This window comes from Geotrypetes seraphini, chromosome 10 (assembly GCF_902459505.1).
Source record: "Geotrypetes seraphini chromosome 10, aGeoSer1.1, whole genome shotgun sequence".
In the NCBI taxonomy this organism is placed as follows: Eukaryota; Metazoa; Chordata; class Amphibia; order Gymnophiona; family Dermophiidae; genus Geotrypetes; species Geotrypetes seraphini.
The window spans coordinates 87675751-87697978 of record NC_047093.1 but is presented as its reverse complement, the minus strand read 5'-3'; the positions used below and the strand labels follow the sequence as shown (position 1 = coordinate 87697978).

At 42.7% G+C, this 22228-nt stretch overlaps 1 protein-coding gene across 3 annotated transcripts in view; it reads left to right on the top strand.

Annotated features, from left to right (window-relative positions):
• The window catches only part of PAPPA (pappalysin 1), a 644537-nt gene that overhangs the window by 480657 nt on the left and 141652 nt on the right, over positions 1-22228 (top strand). For all 3 annotated transcript variants that reach the window (XM_033961720.1, XM_033961721.1, XM_033961722.1), the window contains exon 14: positions 9720-9888. In XM_033961720.1, coding sequence (XP_033817611.1) covers positions 9720-9888 — 169 coding nt within the window. The remainder of the gene's footprint in view (positions 1-9719; positions 9889-22228) is intronic.

Sequence of the window (22228 nt, the reverse complement as noted above, 5' to 3'; positions counted from 1 at the left end):
ACTTAGATTGGACACCTAAAGCACGCCATGACTTAGGCACCCTTTATAGAATCGGGGCCTTAGTGTTTGCTTAAAAAACTAGTTATTCCTTACAAACAGTGTCATTTGCACTGCTCCAGCATTATTTCCTCCCACTGCCTATTTAAGTGTTTAGCAAGAGTGTAGCCAGGCAACTAACCTAGGGCAGGTTCGAGACCAAAGTGGGTGGGTCAAAATATTTAATTATCTCTGCCTCCCCCCCCCCTAAAAATCCCTGCCAGCTGAAGACCTCCTCTCTGCCGAATAAGCTTACATCTTGGTTGTCTGCTGGCATTGTACTCGAGCTTCTGCTGCCAGCCACTGGCCTCTGCGTATGCTTAGTTTCATACATGCATGAAAACTGAGAATGCACTAGAAGGCTGCCAGGAACAGTACCAGAATCTTCCAAAATCACATAATTCATTGACTGAAGTTGCATTGCAGAAAAGTGACTCTAGAGTCTAGACAGAACTGCCCCTTTGATGGCAAAGGTTTAATGCAGATGGAGACACATATATCCCAGAATTAAAAATAGCAGGCAAATCTAGGGAGGCTAACAGGGATAAACTACATGCCTTCTCCTCTAAGGAGACAGGCGAATCTAACTGGTACTAAGAACATCATAATAAACTATGCATCCAACAGCAAAATGCCGAAGCTCTGATGGATAAATTCAAGTTCATCCCTACTCCCGGTCATGCCAAGCCACATGCATTAGGGCCCCTCCTTCAGCTTGCACACCTAAATGCCCTTTTCCTATGCATTGGCTCCTGTCTGCTCCCTGCCCCTGTAGTTTGGCATCTCTTTCTAGTTCCCTTTCCTTCTCTCCTTCCCATGATTCGACATCCCTCACTCACCCCCCTCAACCCATCTCCAGCGACCCACCAGAGATGGAAAGAAGAGATGTTAGGACTTATAGGGGAAAGAATTAGAGAGAAAAATGCAGGTTACATGGGGGGAGAAGGATTTGTGGGAAGTGGGATTAGGAGGCAGAAAAAGAATTCATTACAAGAGAATGTGATAAAAGCAATTAGTTTAACAGCATTTAAAAAAAAGGTTTGGATAATTTTCTTTAAAAATGTCCATAAGCCATTATTTATTTAATTCATTTTCTATCCCATTTTCCCCAAATAGCTCAGAATGGGTTACAGGTTAAACATACATAAAATACAGTTGTTAAGATAGACTTGGGAAAAATCCACTACTTATTTCTAGGATACGTAGCATAAAATCTGCTTTACTCTTTTGAGATTTCGCCAGGTGTTTCTGACCTGGATTGACCACTGATGGAAATAGGATACTAGGCTTGATGGCCTTTGGTCTGTCCCAGTACTGCAACTCTTATAACATAGTAACATAGTAACATAGTAGATGACGGCAGATAAAGACCCGAATGGTCCATCCAGTCTGCCCAACCTGATTCAATTTAAAAAAAAAATTTTTCTTCTTAGCTATTTCTGGGCAAGAATCCAGAAATAGCTAAGAAGAAAAATTTAAAAAAAAAAATTTAAATTGAATCAGGTTGGGCAGACTGGATTATGTTCTTTTGTTTTAAGAAGTAGAGATGCTGGGGTTTATGGGGGAAGGAGAAAGAGATATGCTGGACCTGCTGAGGGAGGGAGACAGAATGGAGGGAATAGAGAAAGATATTTATTGGACCCCTGGGTATAGAGGGAGAAGAAGAGAAAGATACTGGGACTCGAGGGAAAGAGGAAGAAGAAATGATGCTGGGTGGGGGAGGAGAAACAGAAAGGAAGGAGGGACCACCTGGGAGGGGACAGGAGGGAGGGAAGAGAGAGAAATTCTGACCCTTAGGAAGGAGACAACAAAACAGCTTGTTTTGCTTTTGCACATGTGGGATGAAAAGGTACACATTGTTAAATCGTAGGTAACAACTGAGGCACAATTCTAGCATTTTCAATGACAAGGCAATAATTATAGTTGTTGAGCCCTTATTTTAACATTAATAGTAAGACTCCTGTTGCAGGCCATTAGGCTAAAACACGTTAAGGAGACTGGAGGGAGAGCAAGGAGAGAAGCTGAACAGCGGAGAAGGATATGGATACAGAGGGGAGATGCCATATATGGCAAGAGTAAGAACACAGAGAGGGGAGATGTGCAACATGGCATGAGGATAGGGACAAGGACACAGAGGGAAAATGCTGCACAGGGTGAATAGGGACACATAGAAAAGATAGATGACGGGCATGGCGAGAGAATAAATGTGAAATGGATAAGGGGATCCTGGCAAGAGGCTTAAGAGAAGACAGAGAAAAGAAGGCAGAGACTAGGATGAACACAATTAGAAAAAAAATAATATGATCAAGCAAGGTAGGTAGCTAGTTTGAAATGTACATCTCCCAGAACTAATTTTAGACATGGCTGGAACTTGTGAGATAAACCTCACTCATTGGCCTTCAGTTTTTAAGCATAGCTGAGGCAAATCTCCTGCTTTAGAATGTTATATTAATCAAGTTTTCTATTCCGCCTTTACCTATTCAGTTCAAGGTTGGATTACATTACAAGTTTGGGTCAGTTACCCAAGAGGTTACAATAGACATTTTGACATAGACATTGACAGAGTTGCTAATAAAGGTAAATCAGTACAGTTATTAATACAGTTAGGCCATAGTTACAAATATATACAGTGGTTACAAGTTCAAATAGGTCATCGGTGGCTCATCGTTATATCCCAGGAGTTGCATTAGACAGTCTAGAAATGGGCTTTCACAATTACCATTTTAGTTATTTCAGGATTGGTTCCCTTTCTTGCTATAGAAATGCTTTAAAAAGTTTTCTGAACCTGAGATAGTAGTCCCAAGATTGTAGTGTAAGTGGTAGTTAATTCCAGCATTTTGCTAATTGATATTGGATAGATGAGGTCATTTGCCTGGTAGACTTTATATTGTTGTATGCTGGGAATTTTAAGTGGAAAAGATTTCTGATGGAATATCTGTTGGAGGCACCCTGGAGTAGGATGGCCAACTCTGTTAGGTAGTCAGGGGCATTGCCTGTCAGTGTCTTAAAGGCTGAGTGACTAGCCCAAGATCACAAGGAAGAGAAGTGGGATTTAAACCCTAGCTTTACTGGTTATCAGTCCACTGCTCTAACTATTAGGCTCCACTGCAGTTGAGTGGAACCTATTTACAATGATGTATATAAAATAAATGTAACTGCTGACCACCTTAGGCACAAAGATCTTACTTGTGCAAAGCACCTAAATTGTTTAGTAGAATTTTTATGGATCCATTAGGATCATGGTCTTTTTAAGGGGGGGCCTCATATTTAACAAACATTTTAGAAATAGCAAAGGGGATAGATGTCTGTGATGTTTGGAGATTTACTTATGTGAACAATTTTTATACATGCCTCCAAGTTTTCACTATTTAGGTTGTATATTGTACTTTGTGTTGAATGTAATGAGTGATAGAGAAATTTTTGCTGAATTGCTGAATGGAATCCTATAGCCTAGTCATTTGAATACATGGCATGACTCATCCAGCCTAATGTTGGTTCATCTAGCTCTAATGGAAGCAATGATATCACCATAAATGAGGTACGTATGATCTCATTTTTATTTTCATTGGCAAACCGCTGACTGTGAATGATGTGTTTATGTGGATTTAGTTTCCAACTACGATACAGTGTATCCATCGGAATGGTATTTTGCCATGTCAAGAACCACTGTATCAATGAATTCTTTATTACAAGTGAAACAAATTATTCCTGCATTTTGTCTCGAGTACAAAAAACCCCCTTTATGTCTGCACCTTAATGCATAAACTATATTCATGTGGAGTCAAGTCTCATGTTTTGCCCTATGAAGAAAGTGATCTGCCTTTCTGCATCTGTACAAGAGGCACCATTTTCCTTCTAATTTGCTGGAATCAGGTACAACAAGAATAATTTAGAGTTCGTTAGATTAAAAAACTAGACTTGAGTAAAAGTTCATGGTATCAGGGATTAGCCAATCCGGATATTTCCTGTTGAATATCTGGCTTGCTCGATTGGCTGGTGACCAGCTATGACATGTGACATAGTCAGTCACCGCCAATATTCAGCAGCTAGCCGGCTAAGTTCTATCTTTTGCTACTTTGCCTTAGCTGGCCTACTGTTGAATATTGCTTGGCTGGCTAAGTCTGAAGCACTGAACTTTACTCCAGAAATTCAATGCCGGTAGCTGAATATGGCCCTGGTATTGAATATCCAGGATCACTGCCATCCATTGAAGGTTGCCAGGCTGCCTTTCATGGTCTTAATATCAGGGCTACTGTGCCTGTAATTTAAAAATATGAATATATTTAATTTTAAAATGATTGATGCAGAATTTTACCTGAATAGTTTTCACGTAGTCCATTTTACAGGCATGTTCTTTAAAAAAATATTAATTTTATTGATGGTTGCATCTCTGTTTAGAAGATATCAGCTATTTACTAAGTCGTATTTGCTGTTAATTTGACAGTTAACAAATACTAACAGTTCTGCTTCGTTTATCCATTATATTGCCCCTCTTTGACCCTATGCCTCTCCTCTTCTATTTCACATTGCCCCTCTGTATCCCTGTGCTTCCTTCCAAGCCTAATGTCTCTTCTCTATTTTCTTGTCCCTCCATATGTCCAGCTTCTACTCTCTCTGACTCCTCCTTTCATCCTGCAGCTCCCTACCCCAAGCCTAGCATTACTACTTCTCTCTCTCCTGCCACCCTGCCCCTACCCTGGTGCCAGCACTTCTCCCTTTTGAGCACTGAACCCCATCCCTCTGTGGTCTGGCATCCGTCTCTCCATTGGTCCATCATTTCTCCCTCTTTTTGGTCTTGGTCTCTCTCCCTTTTATCTCTGTCTCTCTCACCTTCTGTCTCTCTCTTCCCTCTATTCCCCACCTACCAGGTCCAGCATCTCTCCGTCTCTTGGTCTGGGTTTCTTTCTTTCTTGCACCTCTCCTCAGTAAGACAGATGCTGGACCTAGGGAGAAGTGCAAGGAAGACAGAAGAAAACCTTGATCAAGATAGGGCAAGATGCTGGTCTTGGAAGGTGGGGAACAGAGGGAAGAGAGAGAGAGGGTCAGAGAGACAGAGAGAAGAGGGAGAGAAATCAAGACCAAAAAGGGGGAGGAATGATGGACCAATGGAGAGACGGATACCAGGCCATAGTAACTCTCTTTCCACACATCCCCGCCCCACCAGCCTGGCATCTCTATGTATCACTCTCCTCTGTGCAGGCCCAGCATCTCTCTGCTGCTCCCCATCTCCCATGGTGGTCCAGCATTTCTCTCTAGACTACTCCAAAGTTGTCTTCCTCCAGCCAGCCCTGCAAGGGCTTTTCCTCTGTTGCATTCCAGCTCCTGTGAGGTAACTTACTGTGGTCAGATGTGGCAGAGGAAAGACCCTGGCAGGACCAGCTGGAAGTAGTTTGTTTTCATCACTGCCTCTAACAGGCACATACTTTGACTTTGAAGGACCACTGGAGGGGGGGGGGAGGGAGGGGAAGAGCAGAGGTATCTGCCAGACCTGTGAGGTCAAGGAAAGGAAATAGAGTGATGACTACCATTGACTGTAGGAAGCGCCTGGACCCTATTCAGGGACACCCTGCAGGAAGCACAAAGAATGTACGTCCCCAGTTTCAGGAAAGGCTGCAAGAACAAGCGGTCAAAGGACCCGTTTGGATGTCAACTGAAGTAAAGAGGGCAATAAATGACAAAAAAGTATCCTTCCGGAGATGGAAAAAGGACCCAACGGAAGAAAATCACCAGGCGCACAGGAAATGCCAAAAGGAATGCCACCGAGAGGTTAGAAAAGCAAAAGGGGAATACGAAGAGGGGCTGGCCAGGGAGGCGAAAAACTTCAAGGCATTTTTCAGTTACGTAAAGGGGAAGCGACCAGCGAGAGAGGAGGTGGGGCCGTTGGATGATGGGGATAGGAAGGGAGTGATTAAAGAAGATAAAGAGGTAGCTGAGAGGTTGAACACGTTCTTCTCGTCAGTTTTCACGAGAGAAGACACATCTAATATACCGGACTCAGAGGAGCTCATGAGTGGGGAACAGGCCGAAAAATTGGAGCACATAGAGGTAAGTAATGAGGATGTCCTCAAACAGATAGACAGGTTAAAATGCGGCAAATCATCGGTCCTGGACGGGATCCACCCAAGGGTTCTGAAGGAACTAAGACAAGAAATAGCGGGCACAATCCAGCATGTTTGCAACCTATCCTTGAAAACTGGAGAGGTACCAGAGGACTGGAAATTGGCGAATGTCACACCTATCTTCAAGAAGGGATCGAGGGGCGACCCCGGGAACTACAGGCCGGTGAGCCTGACTTCAATTATAGGGAAGATGGTGGAAGCTATGATCAAGGACGGCATTTGCGAGCACATCGAGAGAAATGGCCTACTGAGAACAAGCCAGCACGGATTCTGTAAGGGAAGGTCGTGCCTAACGAACCTTCTGTACTTCTTTGAGGGAATAAGCAGTCGGGTGGACAATGGGGAACCCATAGACATCATTTACCTCGATTTTCAAAAGGCTTTCGACAAGGTGCCACATGAAAGGCTGCTTAGGAAGCTGTGAACCACGGGGTGGGAGGAGATGTGCACAGATGGATCAAGCACTGGTTGTCGGGTAGACTGCAGAGGGTCGGAGTAAAGGGCCAATATTCTGACTGGCGGGGAGTCACGAGCGGTGTGCCACAGGGATCGGTGCTGGGGCCGTTACTCTTCAACATATTTATCAATGACCTGGAAAAGGAGGCAAAGTGCGAGGTTATAAAATTTGCAGACGATACCAAACTGTGCGGCAGAGTTAGGTCCAGGGAGGAGTGTGAGGACCTGCAAAGGGACCTGGACAAGCTGGAAGACTGGGCAAACAAATGGCAAATGTGCTTTAACGTGGAAAAATGCAAGGTCATGCATATAGGGAAAAAGAACCCGTTGTTCAACTACAAATTGGGGGGGGCATTGTTGGGAGACAGCAGACTTGAAAGAGACTTGGGTGTGCTGGTGGATGCATCACTGAAGCCATCTGCTCAGTGCGCAGCAGCCTCGAAAAAAGCCAACAGGATGCTGGGCATCATAAAGAGGGGCATAACAACCAGGACGCGGGAAGTCATCATGCCATTGTATCGAGCGATGGTGCGTCCGCATCTGGAATACTGCGTTCAATATTGGTCGCCGTACCTCAGGAAGGACATGGCGGTACTTGAGAGAGTCCAAAGGAGAGCAACGAAACTGGTAAGAGGGCTGGAACACTGCCCATACGCCGAGAGGTTGGATAGGCTGGGGCTCTTCTCTCTAGAAAAAAGGAGGCTCAGGGGAGATATGATAGAGACCTTCAAGATCATGAGGGGCATAGAGAGGGTGGATAGGGACAGATTCTTCAGACTGAAGGGGACAACAGGTACGAGGGGGCATTCAGAGAAACTGAAGGGAGATAGGTTCAAAACAAATGCAAGGAAGTTTTTTTTTCACCCAAAGAGTCGTGGACACTTGGAATGCGCTACCGGAGGAAGTGATCAGGCAGAGTACGGTACAGGGATTCAAACAGGGATTGGACGGATTCCTGAGGGATAAAGGGTTCGTGGGATACTGAGAGAGGTGCTGGGATGTAATACAAGTATAGAAAGCAAACCAGGTAATAAGTATAGAAACCCAACCAGGTCGTGAATGTGCAAGACCGGAGGGTTAGGACTTCGATGGGAAGATAGGACTTCAATGGGAAACCAAGGTGGCAAGGGGGCCCCTTCTGGTGAGTCAGACAGGTCGTGACCTGTTTGGGCCGCCGCGAGAGCGGACTGCTGGGCAGGATGGACCTATGGTCTGACCCGGCGGAGGCACTGCTTATGTTCTTATGAACATCCCTGGGTTTATGCCTTTGTATGTATCCACCCCTATGCTTAATGTTAGCAAGGCGCTCTTTTCTTTAACTCTTTCACCTTTTTTTTCAGTCAAGTGTGATTATAGCCAAACAGTTGTTTAACCAACCTAAAGCACTTTGTTCCAAAATGTGGGAGGCTTATTAAGTATTCTTTTGCATGCTTTAGACCAGGGGTTCTTAGCTTAGCCTTCAAGACAAACCCAGCCAGTCAGGTTTTAGAATATCAACAATGAATATGCATGAGTTAGATTTGCATACTGCGGAGGTTTTCCATGACATCTCCTGAATATCCATTATGGGTATCCTGAAAACATGACTGACTGGAAGTGTCCCAAGGACTGAGTTGAGAGCCATTGCTTTAGACAATTAAATTTGTGATGAAGTTATAGATTTCTTTCTGAAAATTTCCCATGGAGATCATCATTGTATAAAGAATTGCTGTACTAAGGATAATTATGCCAGTATCAACTAAACTTTTCAGCAGGTCATTTGGAGTGATCTTGGGTTCTGTTTTGCAAACCTGACCTGTCTTCTGACAACTCTATCAGATTTCGCTTGTTTTTCCACATCTTGCCTTGATTTTGGTGGTTTTTTTTTTTGTTCTTTAACAATGTTTCTGACAATAAAAGGTAATAGCTGAAATAATTTATAGATGTTTTATCATTGTCTCCTGCTCTGTAATTATTTTCATTTTCAAATGCTTTTACAGAATGTTTGTTGAAAGTAAAACAACAATCACAACCTGAACAGTTAGAAGACTCAGAGTATTTACAGAATAGTCTGCATGCTACGAAATTGTCCACACTTGACTAACTGAGGGTTGGATTTAGTAAATGGCACTTAAAAATTGGCACAGTGGAGTAGACCTCAAGGTGCTGAGAAAGTCCTTTATTGTAAAATTCAACAAGACTCAACACGATCATGATTCAGCCTTAAGATCTGCATCAGGAATCTGAACTGCAGTGACAAATCAATTAAATGTTCTGGTAGAGACACAACTTGTGTTAAACCTTACGACGGAACAAACCGCCAATGAGACTCTTTCAAAAATAATATGTGATGATACACAAATGCATGGAACTCTCAAAATGCAATGTTGTTGATTGAAACGCTAACAAATATAAAAAAAGCTGTGTCAGTCTAATAAGCCTGTTTAGAAGTGTGGTATCCTATATAATAAAACCCTAAGCGCGCATGCGCACTTAGGGTTTCGTGTTCCCTGCCGCCATGTTTTCTGATCCCTGGCCAGATTCTATTTTAGAACACGGCGGCAGGGAACACTCTGGCCACTCCCCTCCTCCTGCCCTCACTCAACAACTCTCCCTGCCTGTGTCCTGGCCGCCCCGATTGCCGTATTCGGCGGCTTGATGCGGTGCGGAGCGGCGCTGGCAGCGGCTGCCGGGAGGAGGGCTTCGAGCCGCTGAAGACTCTCCCCAAAGTGCAGCAGAAGGTTGGGCGCTGTTTCCTTAAGGATCGTGGCTGGCTGTACCAAACTTCACAGGCTGCACAGCACCTCAGTAGAACGTTTTCTCTGACGTACGTGATCGCGTCAGAGGGAACGTGCTACCGAAGTGCAGAGCAGCCTGCGGGGCAGCAGGTAAGGGGTGCTGCTGACCGTGGGAGCAAGGAAGAGAGACCGGGGGAGCAGGAAAGAGGTGCTGTTGGAACGTAGGGGGGGGTGTAAAAATGGGTTTGGAGCTGGGGCTGAAAATAGGGGACATGTGAGGGAAGGAGGCTTTACTAGCACCCGTTAATGTAATGGGTTTAAACACTAGTGTATAATATATTTGGCTTAAATGAAATAATGGTTGCATTCCACATTTTTCTTTTTTCCCCAGCTGCATGCACTATTCCTGTGAGGCCACTGAATGTCAAGAGCCAGAGGTTGAAAATGCTCTTCTAAACTGCACCGGCGATGGGCGTTATAATGGGGATCAATGTATTATTAGGTGTAACATGGGCTATATTCTCCAAATACAACGAGATGATGACTTCATCAAAAATCAGGTTTGTTCATCTACACTTCACCAAATTTATATTTATAAATGAAAGTTGATTCTCAAATACAGGGTGTTCTGTTTTATTTAAACTGGTAGCAGTCCACATGTCACATTAAACTTGCTACTACAGGTTCAAAGAAATTCCATTTTTTTCACAAAGATGTTGTGAATGAAAATGACCTGCATAAGTGCAAAAGTCATAGTTGCTTTCTTTCAATAAACCTTCAAAGTGAAAATTTCCTAAAACCCAGATTTTCTATATGGTGCCGATATCGGCGACTGCCTAAAAAGTGGTTGATGATCACTTGTCAATTGCGTGATGGCACCGTATGCAGAGCCGTGCCTCCGGGAAAGATAGACACTGGAAATGTAGACCAGAGTTTTCCAGGCCTACATTTCCAGTGCCTTGTTGTGAATTGTGCCTATGCAGACGCTATAGGCTGCTAAAGCCACTCCTGGCATTAGCCATACCCACAGTGGCATTAGGCTGCCTAAAGCGCCTATGGAGCAGCAGTTCTGGCACAGATATTTTAGGCGCTAGTAGGCGCTTTTACTTTAACATTTTTTTTGCCAATTTAAACTGCATTTCTTAATTAACTTAGGCGCCAGTAGGGCTTTGGGTTCCCCTCCCAAATTTCTGCCCTGGACCGTACCCATGTCTAACACCAATACCACCAGAATAAACATTTCAGTTCTTATATATTCTAATCACAAAATAGAAAATAAAATTATTTTCTACCTTTTGTTGTCTGGTCATTATTGAAATTATGCTGGTCCCAGGCTCTGGTTTCTGTTTATCTTCTGATAATTTGCTTTCCAGGGTCTTCTGCCCATTTGATATTTTCTTCTTTCTCTGTGCTCACCATCCATCTTCCATCTCTGTCCTTCCCTTTCCCTTCCCTCCCCCAGAGGTCTGGCATCTTTCCTTTTTTTCATCTCCATCCTAGCAGTCTAGCATTTCTCTAATGACCACTCTCCCCCACCCTCCGCCATCCTCCAGTGACCCCCCTCCCCTGCATTCCTCTCCTCTCTATTCTTCTTGGGGCTAGACCAGAGTCCCAAGACGTTCAAATTTTAGGTCTTGTTCAGGCAGGAAGCAGGTGAATTCTCCACTACAGAAATGGAGTATATGTCTACCAGAAAGAAGATTGAGATAAGGACCTAATTTTTACTTATAGTATGACAGATAATCTATTCATGAACTTTTGGGATGTAACAGAGCAGTGGGACAGATGAACCCTGCCATCAGAATCAAGGCTCCAAACACGGAATCCTACTTGGCCGCCATATCTACTTTGTAAAATTTCATGGATAAATTCAGAGAAGACCAAGTGGCAGCTCTACAGATCTCTTCTGGGGAAATCAAACAAGATTCCACCTATAAGGAAGCAACCTCTCTTGTGGAATGCGCCTTCACAGAAATAGGTGATCATTTCCCACTGCTGACATAGGCGGAAATAGTGACTTTCGATGCTGGCCAACTTTTACGAGCTGCTCTCGCCAGCACAAAAACATGATCTGACAATCTAAATCTGTTTCTAACTTCCATATACCGCAGTAAAAATATGTGCATATCCAAGCATCTTAACACCTAATCTTGTTTTCTCGAACCAGAGGGAGTGAAGGCAGGCAAATATACTTCCTGGTTGATGTGGAAGCTGAAAATCACTTTTGGCAAGAAGGAGGAAACCATGCGCAAGGTCACTCCTGCATCTGTAATCCTAAGAAAAGGATCCCTGCAGGACAAAGCCTGAAGTTCCAACACTCTTCGAGCGGAGGTGATTGCCACCAAAAACATCATCTTGATGGTTAACTAAAGTCCACGATTGGCTAACATCTAACATGCTATCTTTAAGTATCACAAAAACTAGCACCATTCTTTTTCCTTGGAAGGAAGGTCAGTACTTAGCTTCACCAATCTCTATTGATCAAATCCCATTAGAATCTTATTCAACAGTAAAAAATTTAGGAATTCTTATTGACAATAATCTTACCTATCTTACTCAAATTAGTGCTGTCATTAAAAACTGTTTCTATAAGTTAAGGAAGATAAGATCTTTAGCTCCTCTCCTTGACCTTAAATCTCTCCAGATCTTAATTCACTCACTCATAATATCAAAAATCGACTACTGTAACTCACTATATAAAGGTTTATACCAAAAGGATATCAGATGCCTCCAACTTGTACAAAACACAGCAATATAAATTGTTACTAACTCAAAAAAACCTGATCACGTCACTCCTCTGTTGAGGAATGCTCATTGACTGCCCATTCATCATCGAATCATTTATAAAATCGCCCTCCTTACTTTTAAGACCCGACAGACCAATACACCAGCATTTATTAACAGACTTCTTATCCCATACGATCCTCCTAGAACCTTAAGGTCCTCATCATAAGAACATAAGAATTGCCACTACTGGGTCAGACCAGTGGTCCATCATGCCCAGCAGTCCGCTCACACGCGACCCTTAGGCCAAAGAACAGTACCCTAACTGAGACTAGCCCTACCTGCGTACGTTCTGGTTCAGCAGGAACTTGTCTAGCTTTGTCTTGAATCCCTGGAGGGTGTTTTCCCCTATGACAGACTCCAAAGAGAGTTCCAATTTTCTACCACTCTCTGGGAGAAGAAGAAATTCCTTACATTCGTACGGAATCTATCCCCTTTCAACTTTAGAGTGCCCTCTCGTTCTCCCTACCTTGGAGAGGGTGAACAACCTGTCCTTATCTACCAAGTCTATCCCCTTCAGTACCTTGAATGTTTCGATCATATCACAATTTACCCTTAATCATGTCATCCTTCGATCATGTCACAATTTACCTTTAATGTCCCTTCTCCAAAATAATCGGCACTCATTGTGCATACATTTTTTCAGTAACAGCACCCTCTATTTGGAACTCACTACCATTACATTTAAGAATAGAACAAAATTTGGCTAAATTTAAGAGTAGCTTAAAATGTTTCCTTTTTAAAGATGCATATGATTAATGTATCCCATGCAATCTTAATGTACCCTATGCAATTTTAATTCATTCTTATTTTTATCAATTTTAAATATTTCCCAATCCTTTCCCTTCGTTTTTTCCTCTGTTTTAAATTTTTTTAAGAATTGTAATTTTCCCTACTCTTTCTTTTTGTTCTATTCCTTCTCCTCCCCTTAGTACATCTGTTTTCGTATTGTTCTTGTTCTTTGTTTGTTTATTTATTTATTTTTATTTTAACTATACAACGTTTCATCAAATTTTTAATAAACTATAAATTATAAGGTCCATCACAGAAGCCTTGTCCAGAGGTTCATAGGGCGGCCTTGTTAGTGCCCGGAGAACTAAATTAAGATTCCATGTCGGAAAAAGCTGACACACTTGAGTGCGGAACCATAATGTACCCTTCAGCAGAAATCTGGCTACATCTGACTAGATATTGTGTTGGGGCCAGGGATAAGCCTAGTGCTGGCAACCCAGCCCCCACCACAGGCATAAGTATTAGCGCTCTTTGGAGTTCCACTCTGGAATAAGCACAGCAGAAAAAAAGAAAGGGGAAAAAAAACCCTTTCCACCAATAATCTCCAGTTCCAAGTTTTATTATCCAGTTCAGCTTGCATTGGTTCTAATACAGCCCCACCGGCTGTATTATCACAAACAAAATTATCCTTTAAAGCCACTTTTTGCATCAAACAGAAAAGACCCCCCCCCCCCAAAAAAAAAAACAACAACCAACCACCATTCCCCTTTAAACAGGGTTTCTTTCTCACAGTTTGGCTGCCATGCTTTGTACAGCTCTGGGCAGCATTCTAGTTTCAAGAACTTATATACAAGAGCCCCTGTGGACTCACCAGCTCTGGGCTTTAGCTCCATGCCTTCTAGGCTGGGCATAATTACTATATTGAGCCCACAGTGTTTGTTCAGGAAGTTCTCCCTACCTGACTGCCTGAAATATGAATATCCCACTGGCCCTTCTTATTTCTGGGCAGTGGGCAGGGAACCATCCACCCTTGTTTTAATGGTCTAAGATTCCTCTCCCAAAGTTCCCTCTATCAGGGATGTGAAAATGTCAGGTCACTGAATCAACTCAGGGCTTTATTTCTCCTTCTAACGTTAGTTAGCTTTAACCCCTCCCCTACTCTAAGCTTTGCTTGCATACGGGGATTCTGGTTTAATTTCTGTTGCTAACCAATCCTCACATTCACACACCAAACACTCATTCATTAAACCGTCCCTCATGAGGACATAAATGTTTCTTTTAAGTACTTTAGACCATTGTTTTAGAACAAACTTTTATTCCCTTCCCCCACACAGTACCTTACTGGCTCATACTGCATTCAAACATATAGTCTAGGGCTTCTGGGCTGCAGTCCATTTCATTTCCCTCAGAGATATCTCTCTCTACCTCCATAAGAGATTCCTCACTCTCTGAAGCTGGATACAAGCTATCCTCTGGAGCAGCGTTTGGCTCAAGGAACTTTTCCCTTTCAGTTAGCCTTTGCTTGGGAAGCAAAGTTTTGTCAGTATGGCTGTGCTTTGAGACAGGAGGTTTCCTTGCAGAAGGCAGTAAGACAGAGCTTTTAGCCTTCTGTTCCCTGTTCTGTGAGGAACGTCCTTAATATAGAAACATAGAACATAGAGTATGACGGCAGAAAAGGGCCGTCGGCCCAACAAGTCTGCCCACTCGAAGAACCCTCCCTCTAAGAATTTCCCGGAGCGAACCCACTCCAAGAACCCTTCCTCAACAAGAACCCTCTTTTTAAGCATTTCCCCGGAGCGAACCTACATGTTTATCCCATTATCCCTTGAAGTTAAATTCGTTACTGGCCTCAACTACCTGACGTGGAAGACCATTCCATCGATCAACCATTCTTTTGGTGAAGAAGTATTTCCTGATATCACCATGAAATCTCCCACCCTTGAGTTTGAGCAGATGCCTTTTGGTTGCCGTGGGCCCCGTAAGGAAGAAAATATCTTCCTCCACCTCAATACAGCCCGTAAGATATTTGAATGTCTCTATCATGTCACCTCTTTCTCTGGGTTCTTCGAGAGAATATAACTGCAGTCTGCTTAGACGTTCTTCATATGGGAGATCCTTAAGTCCTGAGACCATCTTAGTGGCTATACGCTGAACTGACTCCATTCTCTTCACATCCTTTTGATAATGTGGCCTCCAAAACTGAACACAGTACTCCGGATGAGGTCAACGGCATTATGACTTCAGGCTTACAGCTGATAAAACTTCTCCGGATGCAACCTAGCATTTGTCTAGCCTTGGCTGAAGCTTTTTCCACCTGATTGGCAGTTTTCATATCTTCATCTCATTCTGCGATGGTTCTTGTTAAGTTTTCACCATTCAGGGTGTATGTTCTGCAGGGGTTATTGCTACCAAGGTGCATCACCTTACACTTTTTGGCATTAAAACTCAGTTGCCAAGTATTAGACCATTGTTCCAGTAAAAGTAGGTCGTGCCTCATAGTGTCTGGCATGGTTGCACTGTCGGGCTCGGTTGCGCTGCCCACAATGTTGCATAGTGTAGCATCATCTGCAAATAACACAATTTTACCTCGAAATCCCTGAGGTAGATCCCTTACAAATATATTAAATAGTATCGGACCCAAAACCGAGCCCTGTGGCACTCCACTGGTCACTTCCAACATTTCTGAGGGATTACCATTTACTACCACCCTCTGAAGTCTGCCACTAAGCCAGTCTTTAACCCATGCTGTCAATGTATCTCCCAGACCCATCGTATTCATCTTGTTTAATAACCTATGGTGTGGGACACTATCAAAAGCCTTACTGAAGTCTAAATACACGATATCAAGGGATTGTCCCCATCCAATAGTTTCGTTACCCAATCAAAGAAGCTTATCAGATTGGTTTGACAAGACCTTCCCTTTGTAATTCCATGCTGGTGGGGATCCCTCAGTCTTTCGTCGTCCATAAACATATCCAATCTGTTTTTAATCAATGTTTCCATACGTTTACACACTATTGATGTGAAACTCTGTAATTTTCAGCCTCCAACCTGCTTCCCTTTTTGTGAAGCGGAATAACATTAGCATTTTTCCAGTCCAAGGGGACTTTTCCCTTGCTTAGGGAAAAATTGAAAAGCGTGGCTAACTGTTCCGCCAGGAATGGGTCCTCCGAGCACCCTGTGTCCTTCACTCCAGGTTTCTGATTGTCTGTGTGTGTTCTCAGCTGGCTTGGATTTATCCTGTTCTGAAACTTTCATTTGAGCTCTGAGCCCATTCTGCCTGTCAGCTCTACCCCTTTCCTTATCCCTTGCTGTATCAGATTGCCTGACCAGAGGTTTAATCTGAGAATGAACAGATGATGTATAAAAGGAATTATAGGGGCATGGAACAGATATTCTGTTCACTGCCATCCCTTCTATGTTCTGCCCTGCCTATCTGATCTTAGCACTGGGAACAGAGTTAAAGGGCAAGTTCCTTGGTTTAGGAATTGGCATATTTTCTTTAGTGGCAGGGTTTAAAGCAGATTTTGAACCCGTGACAGGAGCTTCCCTGACATAATATCAAGGATGCATTTATTGATCCTGGGTCCAAAGCAGGCAAGCCCAGCTATCTGAACTCTCAAGGAGTCAACTGCTAGACCCTTTTCTAGACCTGCCTGGAAAAGGCAAGTATCACCGAGATCGAAGCCGAGCTCGGGTCTTCGCTCATCTGAGCGCACCAAATCTGGAAACACTTTGTGTATGCTACAACAGTTGACTTTTTCCTACACCTCAGAATGGCGCAAACCACTCTATCCAAGTAGCCTTTGCGCGGTCAAGAGCCATGCAGTAAGACCAAAACGTTCTGGATCCTGAAGGGCAATTGGGCCTTACCTGAGTAGCTAGAGATGACAGGGAAGTTTTAGACTTTGATCCTACTGCAGATGAAAGATGTCTGCATTCCAAGGGCATCTTGGCCAGTTTGGCACTACTAGAATCAATCTTCCCTGGTATGCTATGGTCTTGTGCAGAAGACGGTCCATCATGGGCCATGGAGGGAAGGCATAAGAAAGATCTGCCTCTGCACAGAATTGAACCAGGGAGTTCAGACCTTCACTTCTTGACTTGGGTCTTCGACTGAAGAATCAATCCGCCTTTTTGTTTGTATCCGATGCCCAGGACAAGGACCACTCCCCAGGATCCAGGGTCTTCTGGCTGAGGAAATCCACTTGCACATTGTCTACTCCTGCCAAATGTGTCATTGAGAGTGCCAGAAGATGGGCCTCTGCCCATCAAAACAGCATTTGGCCTTCCAGGCATAGAGGGGCGCTCCTGATGCTCCCTTGGTGATTGACTTAAGCCACTGCCATTGCATTGCCTGAGAAAACTCAAACCGTTTTGTTCTGTAAGATGCTGTCTAACTCCAGGAACACCAAGCAGATGGCCTGATTTTCCAAGCAGTTGATTGACCACTCCTAAGCAGAAGACCAACATCTCTGAACTGGATGACCCTCGCAATATGTCCTCCAACTGTAAAGGCTGATCTGTATGTTGTGTACTTTTGCAATGATGAATGTACGGTTGGAGAAGGAGAAAACTACAGGCATATTTGTTGTGTGTCCTTTGTTACAATCATTTTATGGGACCCCTGATGAAGACTCATAAAATTGTGGCCTGCTAAAGGTCCTTCAGAGTGGAGGAGTAGCCTAATGGTTAGTACAAACAGCCCAAGAGTCTAGAGAACTTGGTTCAGTTCTCACTGCAGCCCCCCTGGTATGTTGGGCAATTTGCTTAACCCTCCATTGCCCTAGGTACAAAATAAGTACCTGTATGTAATATATATACTGCTTTGATTGTAACCATAGAAAGGTAGGTGACATATCAAATTCCATCCCTTTTCTTCTGACTGAACTAAAAGCCCCAAAAAGTAGGAAGAATTGCTGAGAAAAGATGTACATCTGTTATATTATACAAGCAAGAAGATCCAACATACAGGCCATTAAATATCTCAAATTAAGCCTATCTAGCATTTTACTTGTGTCTTAGAAACCTTTCTACAAAGTAGAGATGAGGTAATGCAATAGATAAATTTAGTTTTGCATTTAATATTTTGATAATGTAGCATTTCTGTTTGTGTATTCATTAATCTTAGTTATGGTGCTACTGAACACCAATATCATTTTTTTAAAAACATATTTTCTTTGACAGATAAGAACACAGCCTTGATTTATTAAAAGAATCCAGAGATCTAAATGCAAAGTTGGTTTCAGAAAAAAATTGAACCAAGAAAGAGAATGGATCTTAATGATTTTATTGTTCTAATTATAGACTGAAACATAGAAACATAGAAATAGACGCAGATAAGGGCCACGGCCCATTCAGTCTACCCACCCTAATGACCCTCCCCTACCTTTGCCTTGTGAATAGATCCCATGTGTCGATCCCATTTGGCCTTAAAATCAGGCACGCTGCTGGCCTCAATCACCTCCAGTGGAAGACTATTCCAGCGATCAACCACCCTTTCAGTGAAAAAGAATTTCCTGGTGTCACCTCGTAGTTTCCCGCCCCTGATTTTCCACGGATGCCCTCTTGTTGCCGTGGGTCCCTTGAAAAAGAAGATATCTTCCTCTGCCTCGATGCGGCCCGTGAGATACTTGAACGTCTCGATCATGTCCTCCCTCTCTCTGCGCTCCTCAAGCGAGTATAGCTGTAATTTGTCTAACCGTTCTTCGTACGGGAGATCCTTGAGTCCCGAGACCATCTGGGTGGCCATTTTCTGAACCGACATGCACTGGGAGAGAGGCCTAAGATTCCAGTTGGTCCAGGTGCTGTACATGAAAACATAGAAGAGACAGTCCCTGCTCAAAATAGCTTACAATTTAGTCAAAACAGACAAGAAGGTACATTAGGAGAAATTACAGAGGAAATGATAAAACAGATATTGGTTCTAGAAGATTGGTTGGAGTTTAGAATTGAAAGCATTTTCAAAGAAGTGGGCTTTGAGTCTGGATTTTAATACTGCCAGAGATGGAGCTTGACTTACCGAGTCAGGCAGTTTATTCCAGGTATATGGTGCAGCAATGTAGAAGGGACAGATTGTGGAGTTGGCCTTAGAGGAGAAGGATACAGATAAGAGAGATTTATCCAATGAGCAGGGGGGTGGGTAGAGTATGGGGAGTGATGAGAAAGGTGAAATACTGAGAAGCTGTGCAGTGAATACACTTGTAGGTCAATAAGAGAAGTTTAAACTGTATATGGAAATGGATAGGGAACTACTGAAATGACTTGAGGAGAGGGATAATGTGGGCATAGCAACATTGGCAGAATATGAGGCATGCAACAGAATTCTGAACAGATTGAAGGGGAGAGAGATGATTTAGTGGAAGACCAGTGAGAAGCAGCTTGCAATAGTCTAGGCGATAGGTGATGAAGGTCTTGGCAGTACGCTCAGATTTTAGCAATACTGTAGAGAAAGAAACACAAGTTTTGGCAGTCCGTTGGATATGTGAAGAGAAGGAAAGAGATGAGTCAAAGATTACTGCAAGGTTGCAAGGCAATGAAACAGGGAGGATGAGGGTGGTGTTCACAGAAATAGAGAATGTGGAAGAGGAGAGACGGTTTAGGTAGAAAGATAAGGAGCTCAGTCTTGGCTATGTTTAATTTTAGATGGTGGCAAGATATACAGGTAGTGATGTCAGACTAGCAGGTTGAAACACGGGCTGAATGTATGTCAAGATTTCAGGTATAGAGAGATAGATCTGTGAGTCATTGGCATAGAGGTGATACTGGGAATAGATTAGAGCACCAAGGGAAGAAGTATAGATGGAAAAAAAAAGTGGTCCCAGGACAGAGCCCTGAGGTACACCGATGTTAAGCCCATTTCTAGTATGGCCATCAAAAAGGGCTTTGTTCCTATTTGTTTATTTTTCAGCCATGTCCTAATGTTAGCATTAGTGTGTGTAACAAAACAGAAAAGAAAAGATAGTAACATAGTAGATGACGGCAGATAAAGACCCAAATGGTCCATCCAGTCTGCCCAACCTGATTCAATTTAAATTTTTTCTGGACAAGAATCCAAAGTTCTACCCGGTACTGTGCTTGGGTTCCAACTGCCGAAATCTCCGTTAAAACCTACTCCAGCCCATCTACACCCTCCCAGCCATGGAAGAACCTCCCCAGCCCATCCTCCCCCATCTCTGAAGAATTCCTCAAAGACAACACAGAGCGGAGATGGCAAAGAATGGAGGTGTGACAACAAGTCAAAAATGCAAGATCTTTATTAGCTGACCCGATACAGCTGCGCTTCAGCACAATGCCTGTATAAAGGGTCATTGGCTGTCTGAGAACAAACAGCACTCTTACACCAGAGCTTATTGATAAGCTTTCTAATCAATTTCCAATATAGCTCCCATAAGGAAACAACTATTCAGCTATTCTGAGATGCTAACAGAACTGCTCTCTGGAACAAAGTATTATTTATTGTCAGACAGCAAATGATCCCTTATGCAGGCATTATGCTGAAACACAGCTGTGTTGGTTCAGCAATTACAGATCTTGCATTTTCAACTTATCATCATGCCTCTGTTCTTTGCTATCTCTGCTTAACATTAATGCATGGCCATTAAAAATGCTACCAAAGGAGTACATACCGCTTTCTGTTTAGGAGGTGCTAAATATTTTCCATAGGAATTCAATGAGCGTCAGAGCATTTACCTCACTGGCCCGCGGTAAAATGCTCTTACACTGCTTAGTAAAAAGAGTCCTTTGTTTCCCTTATTTTTGTTATTAGTACTAATGCTTTCTGTTTTACTTATTTATTTATTTCAGTATTTATATACCACTTATAGCCTAAGTGGTTTACATTCAGGTACTTAAGCATTTTTCTCTATCTGTTCTGGCATTGGGGGATTAAGTAACTTGCCCAAGGTCACAAGGAGCAGCATGGGATTCGAACCCACAACCTTAGGGTGCTGAGGCTGTAGCTCTAACTAATGTGCCACACACACACAGTGCTACTCACTCCCCACTTAATATTAATTATTGCAATTAGTCAAAATTTATTTGACTTTTTATTATATATTTTTAGGGGCTGTTTTACTAAACTTCATTAAGCACTAATATGCATGCAAAACAGGAAACAGGCTTACAGCAAAATACTTTAAAGTGTTTTCTGGTACTTTTCTTGTCAATGTACGCTAACTTGCACATTAACTATTTTTTTCAAATAATTTTTGCTTCCAACATTTCATGGGTGGATAATAGGCGTGGAAGCATTATCCAGTTAGCACATTCATATTTACAGCTAATAGCAGAGAATTGTTAGGATTTGTGGAAGGATCTTCTGACACTAGGAAACTGATCACCATTTGACTTGGAACTGCAGAGAGCCACAAAACAGGAAGCTAAGAACAACAGTGACACCAGGGGAACTGTATACACAGTCATTAAATTATCGCAAAAGGATTAACAAGCCTGAGAAAAAGCATCCCATCTCTTGTCCCTCCTTCACTTCAGTTTTCTCCGTTTTCCCGTTGCTTCTTTTTGCCTCTCCTCCAAATGCAGTTTGATTCTTTCTCAGGAGTAACCTGATGTGCGGAGTTGCCTCCCTTTAATAGTGAACATCTGGGTGCTCCCCCTTCAAATAGTCTCAAACTACTGCCCACTCCTGTGTCTCTAATTGAATCCACATGGATTCTGCTTTCTTTTCCTGGCATGATTTATGATGCTTTTGCACAAAATTAAGGAGCTGCTGGTTTTAAATGGCACTTTCTGACTTCAGCAATACCACTACCACCATAGATGTCAACAGTGACAACACAGAGGTTCAACATGACGAGAGAAGAAAAACAGAGAAAAGACTGAATCAAGGAGAATATGTACAGGAAAAGAAAGAATATAAAAGTATTTCAAGGCAGAAAACTTAAAAAAAAAATAATAATAATACTAATACTAATACAACCTGAAAAATGAGATGGAGAAATGGGAAAAAAGTTGAAAGAAGGATTTATGGTTGGAAAAAGCAATAGCCATTTGGAGATGACAGATTTGCATGCCATTTTCATGACTAATTATCACTTATGTTTTTGTATGTGCAGAACCAGCTATACTGTAAAACTTCTGGACTTCAAAAATAAACATATATTTACCATATATACAGAGCATAAGCACAGTCTAGGTCTACGTTATATTGCATGCATGTCAGTTGCAAGTTTTCTCTTGCTAAAAATGAAATCGGAGAAAATCATCAAAAGTCAGACCACCCATGGTATGTAGTATGAGTTGAATATCATAAAAACAGAGCACACAGCTCCTGGGATACATAATTTTTTTAGATGCTAGCCACATGCATCTGTACAGAGATGTGTGTCTAGTAATGCTCAAGTAATGCTTATAAAAAAAAATAGC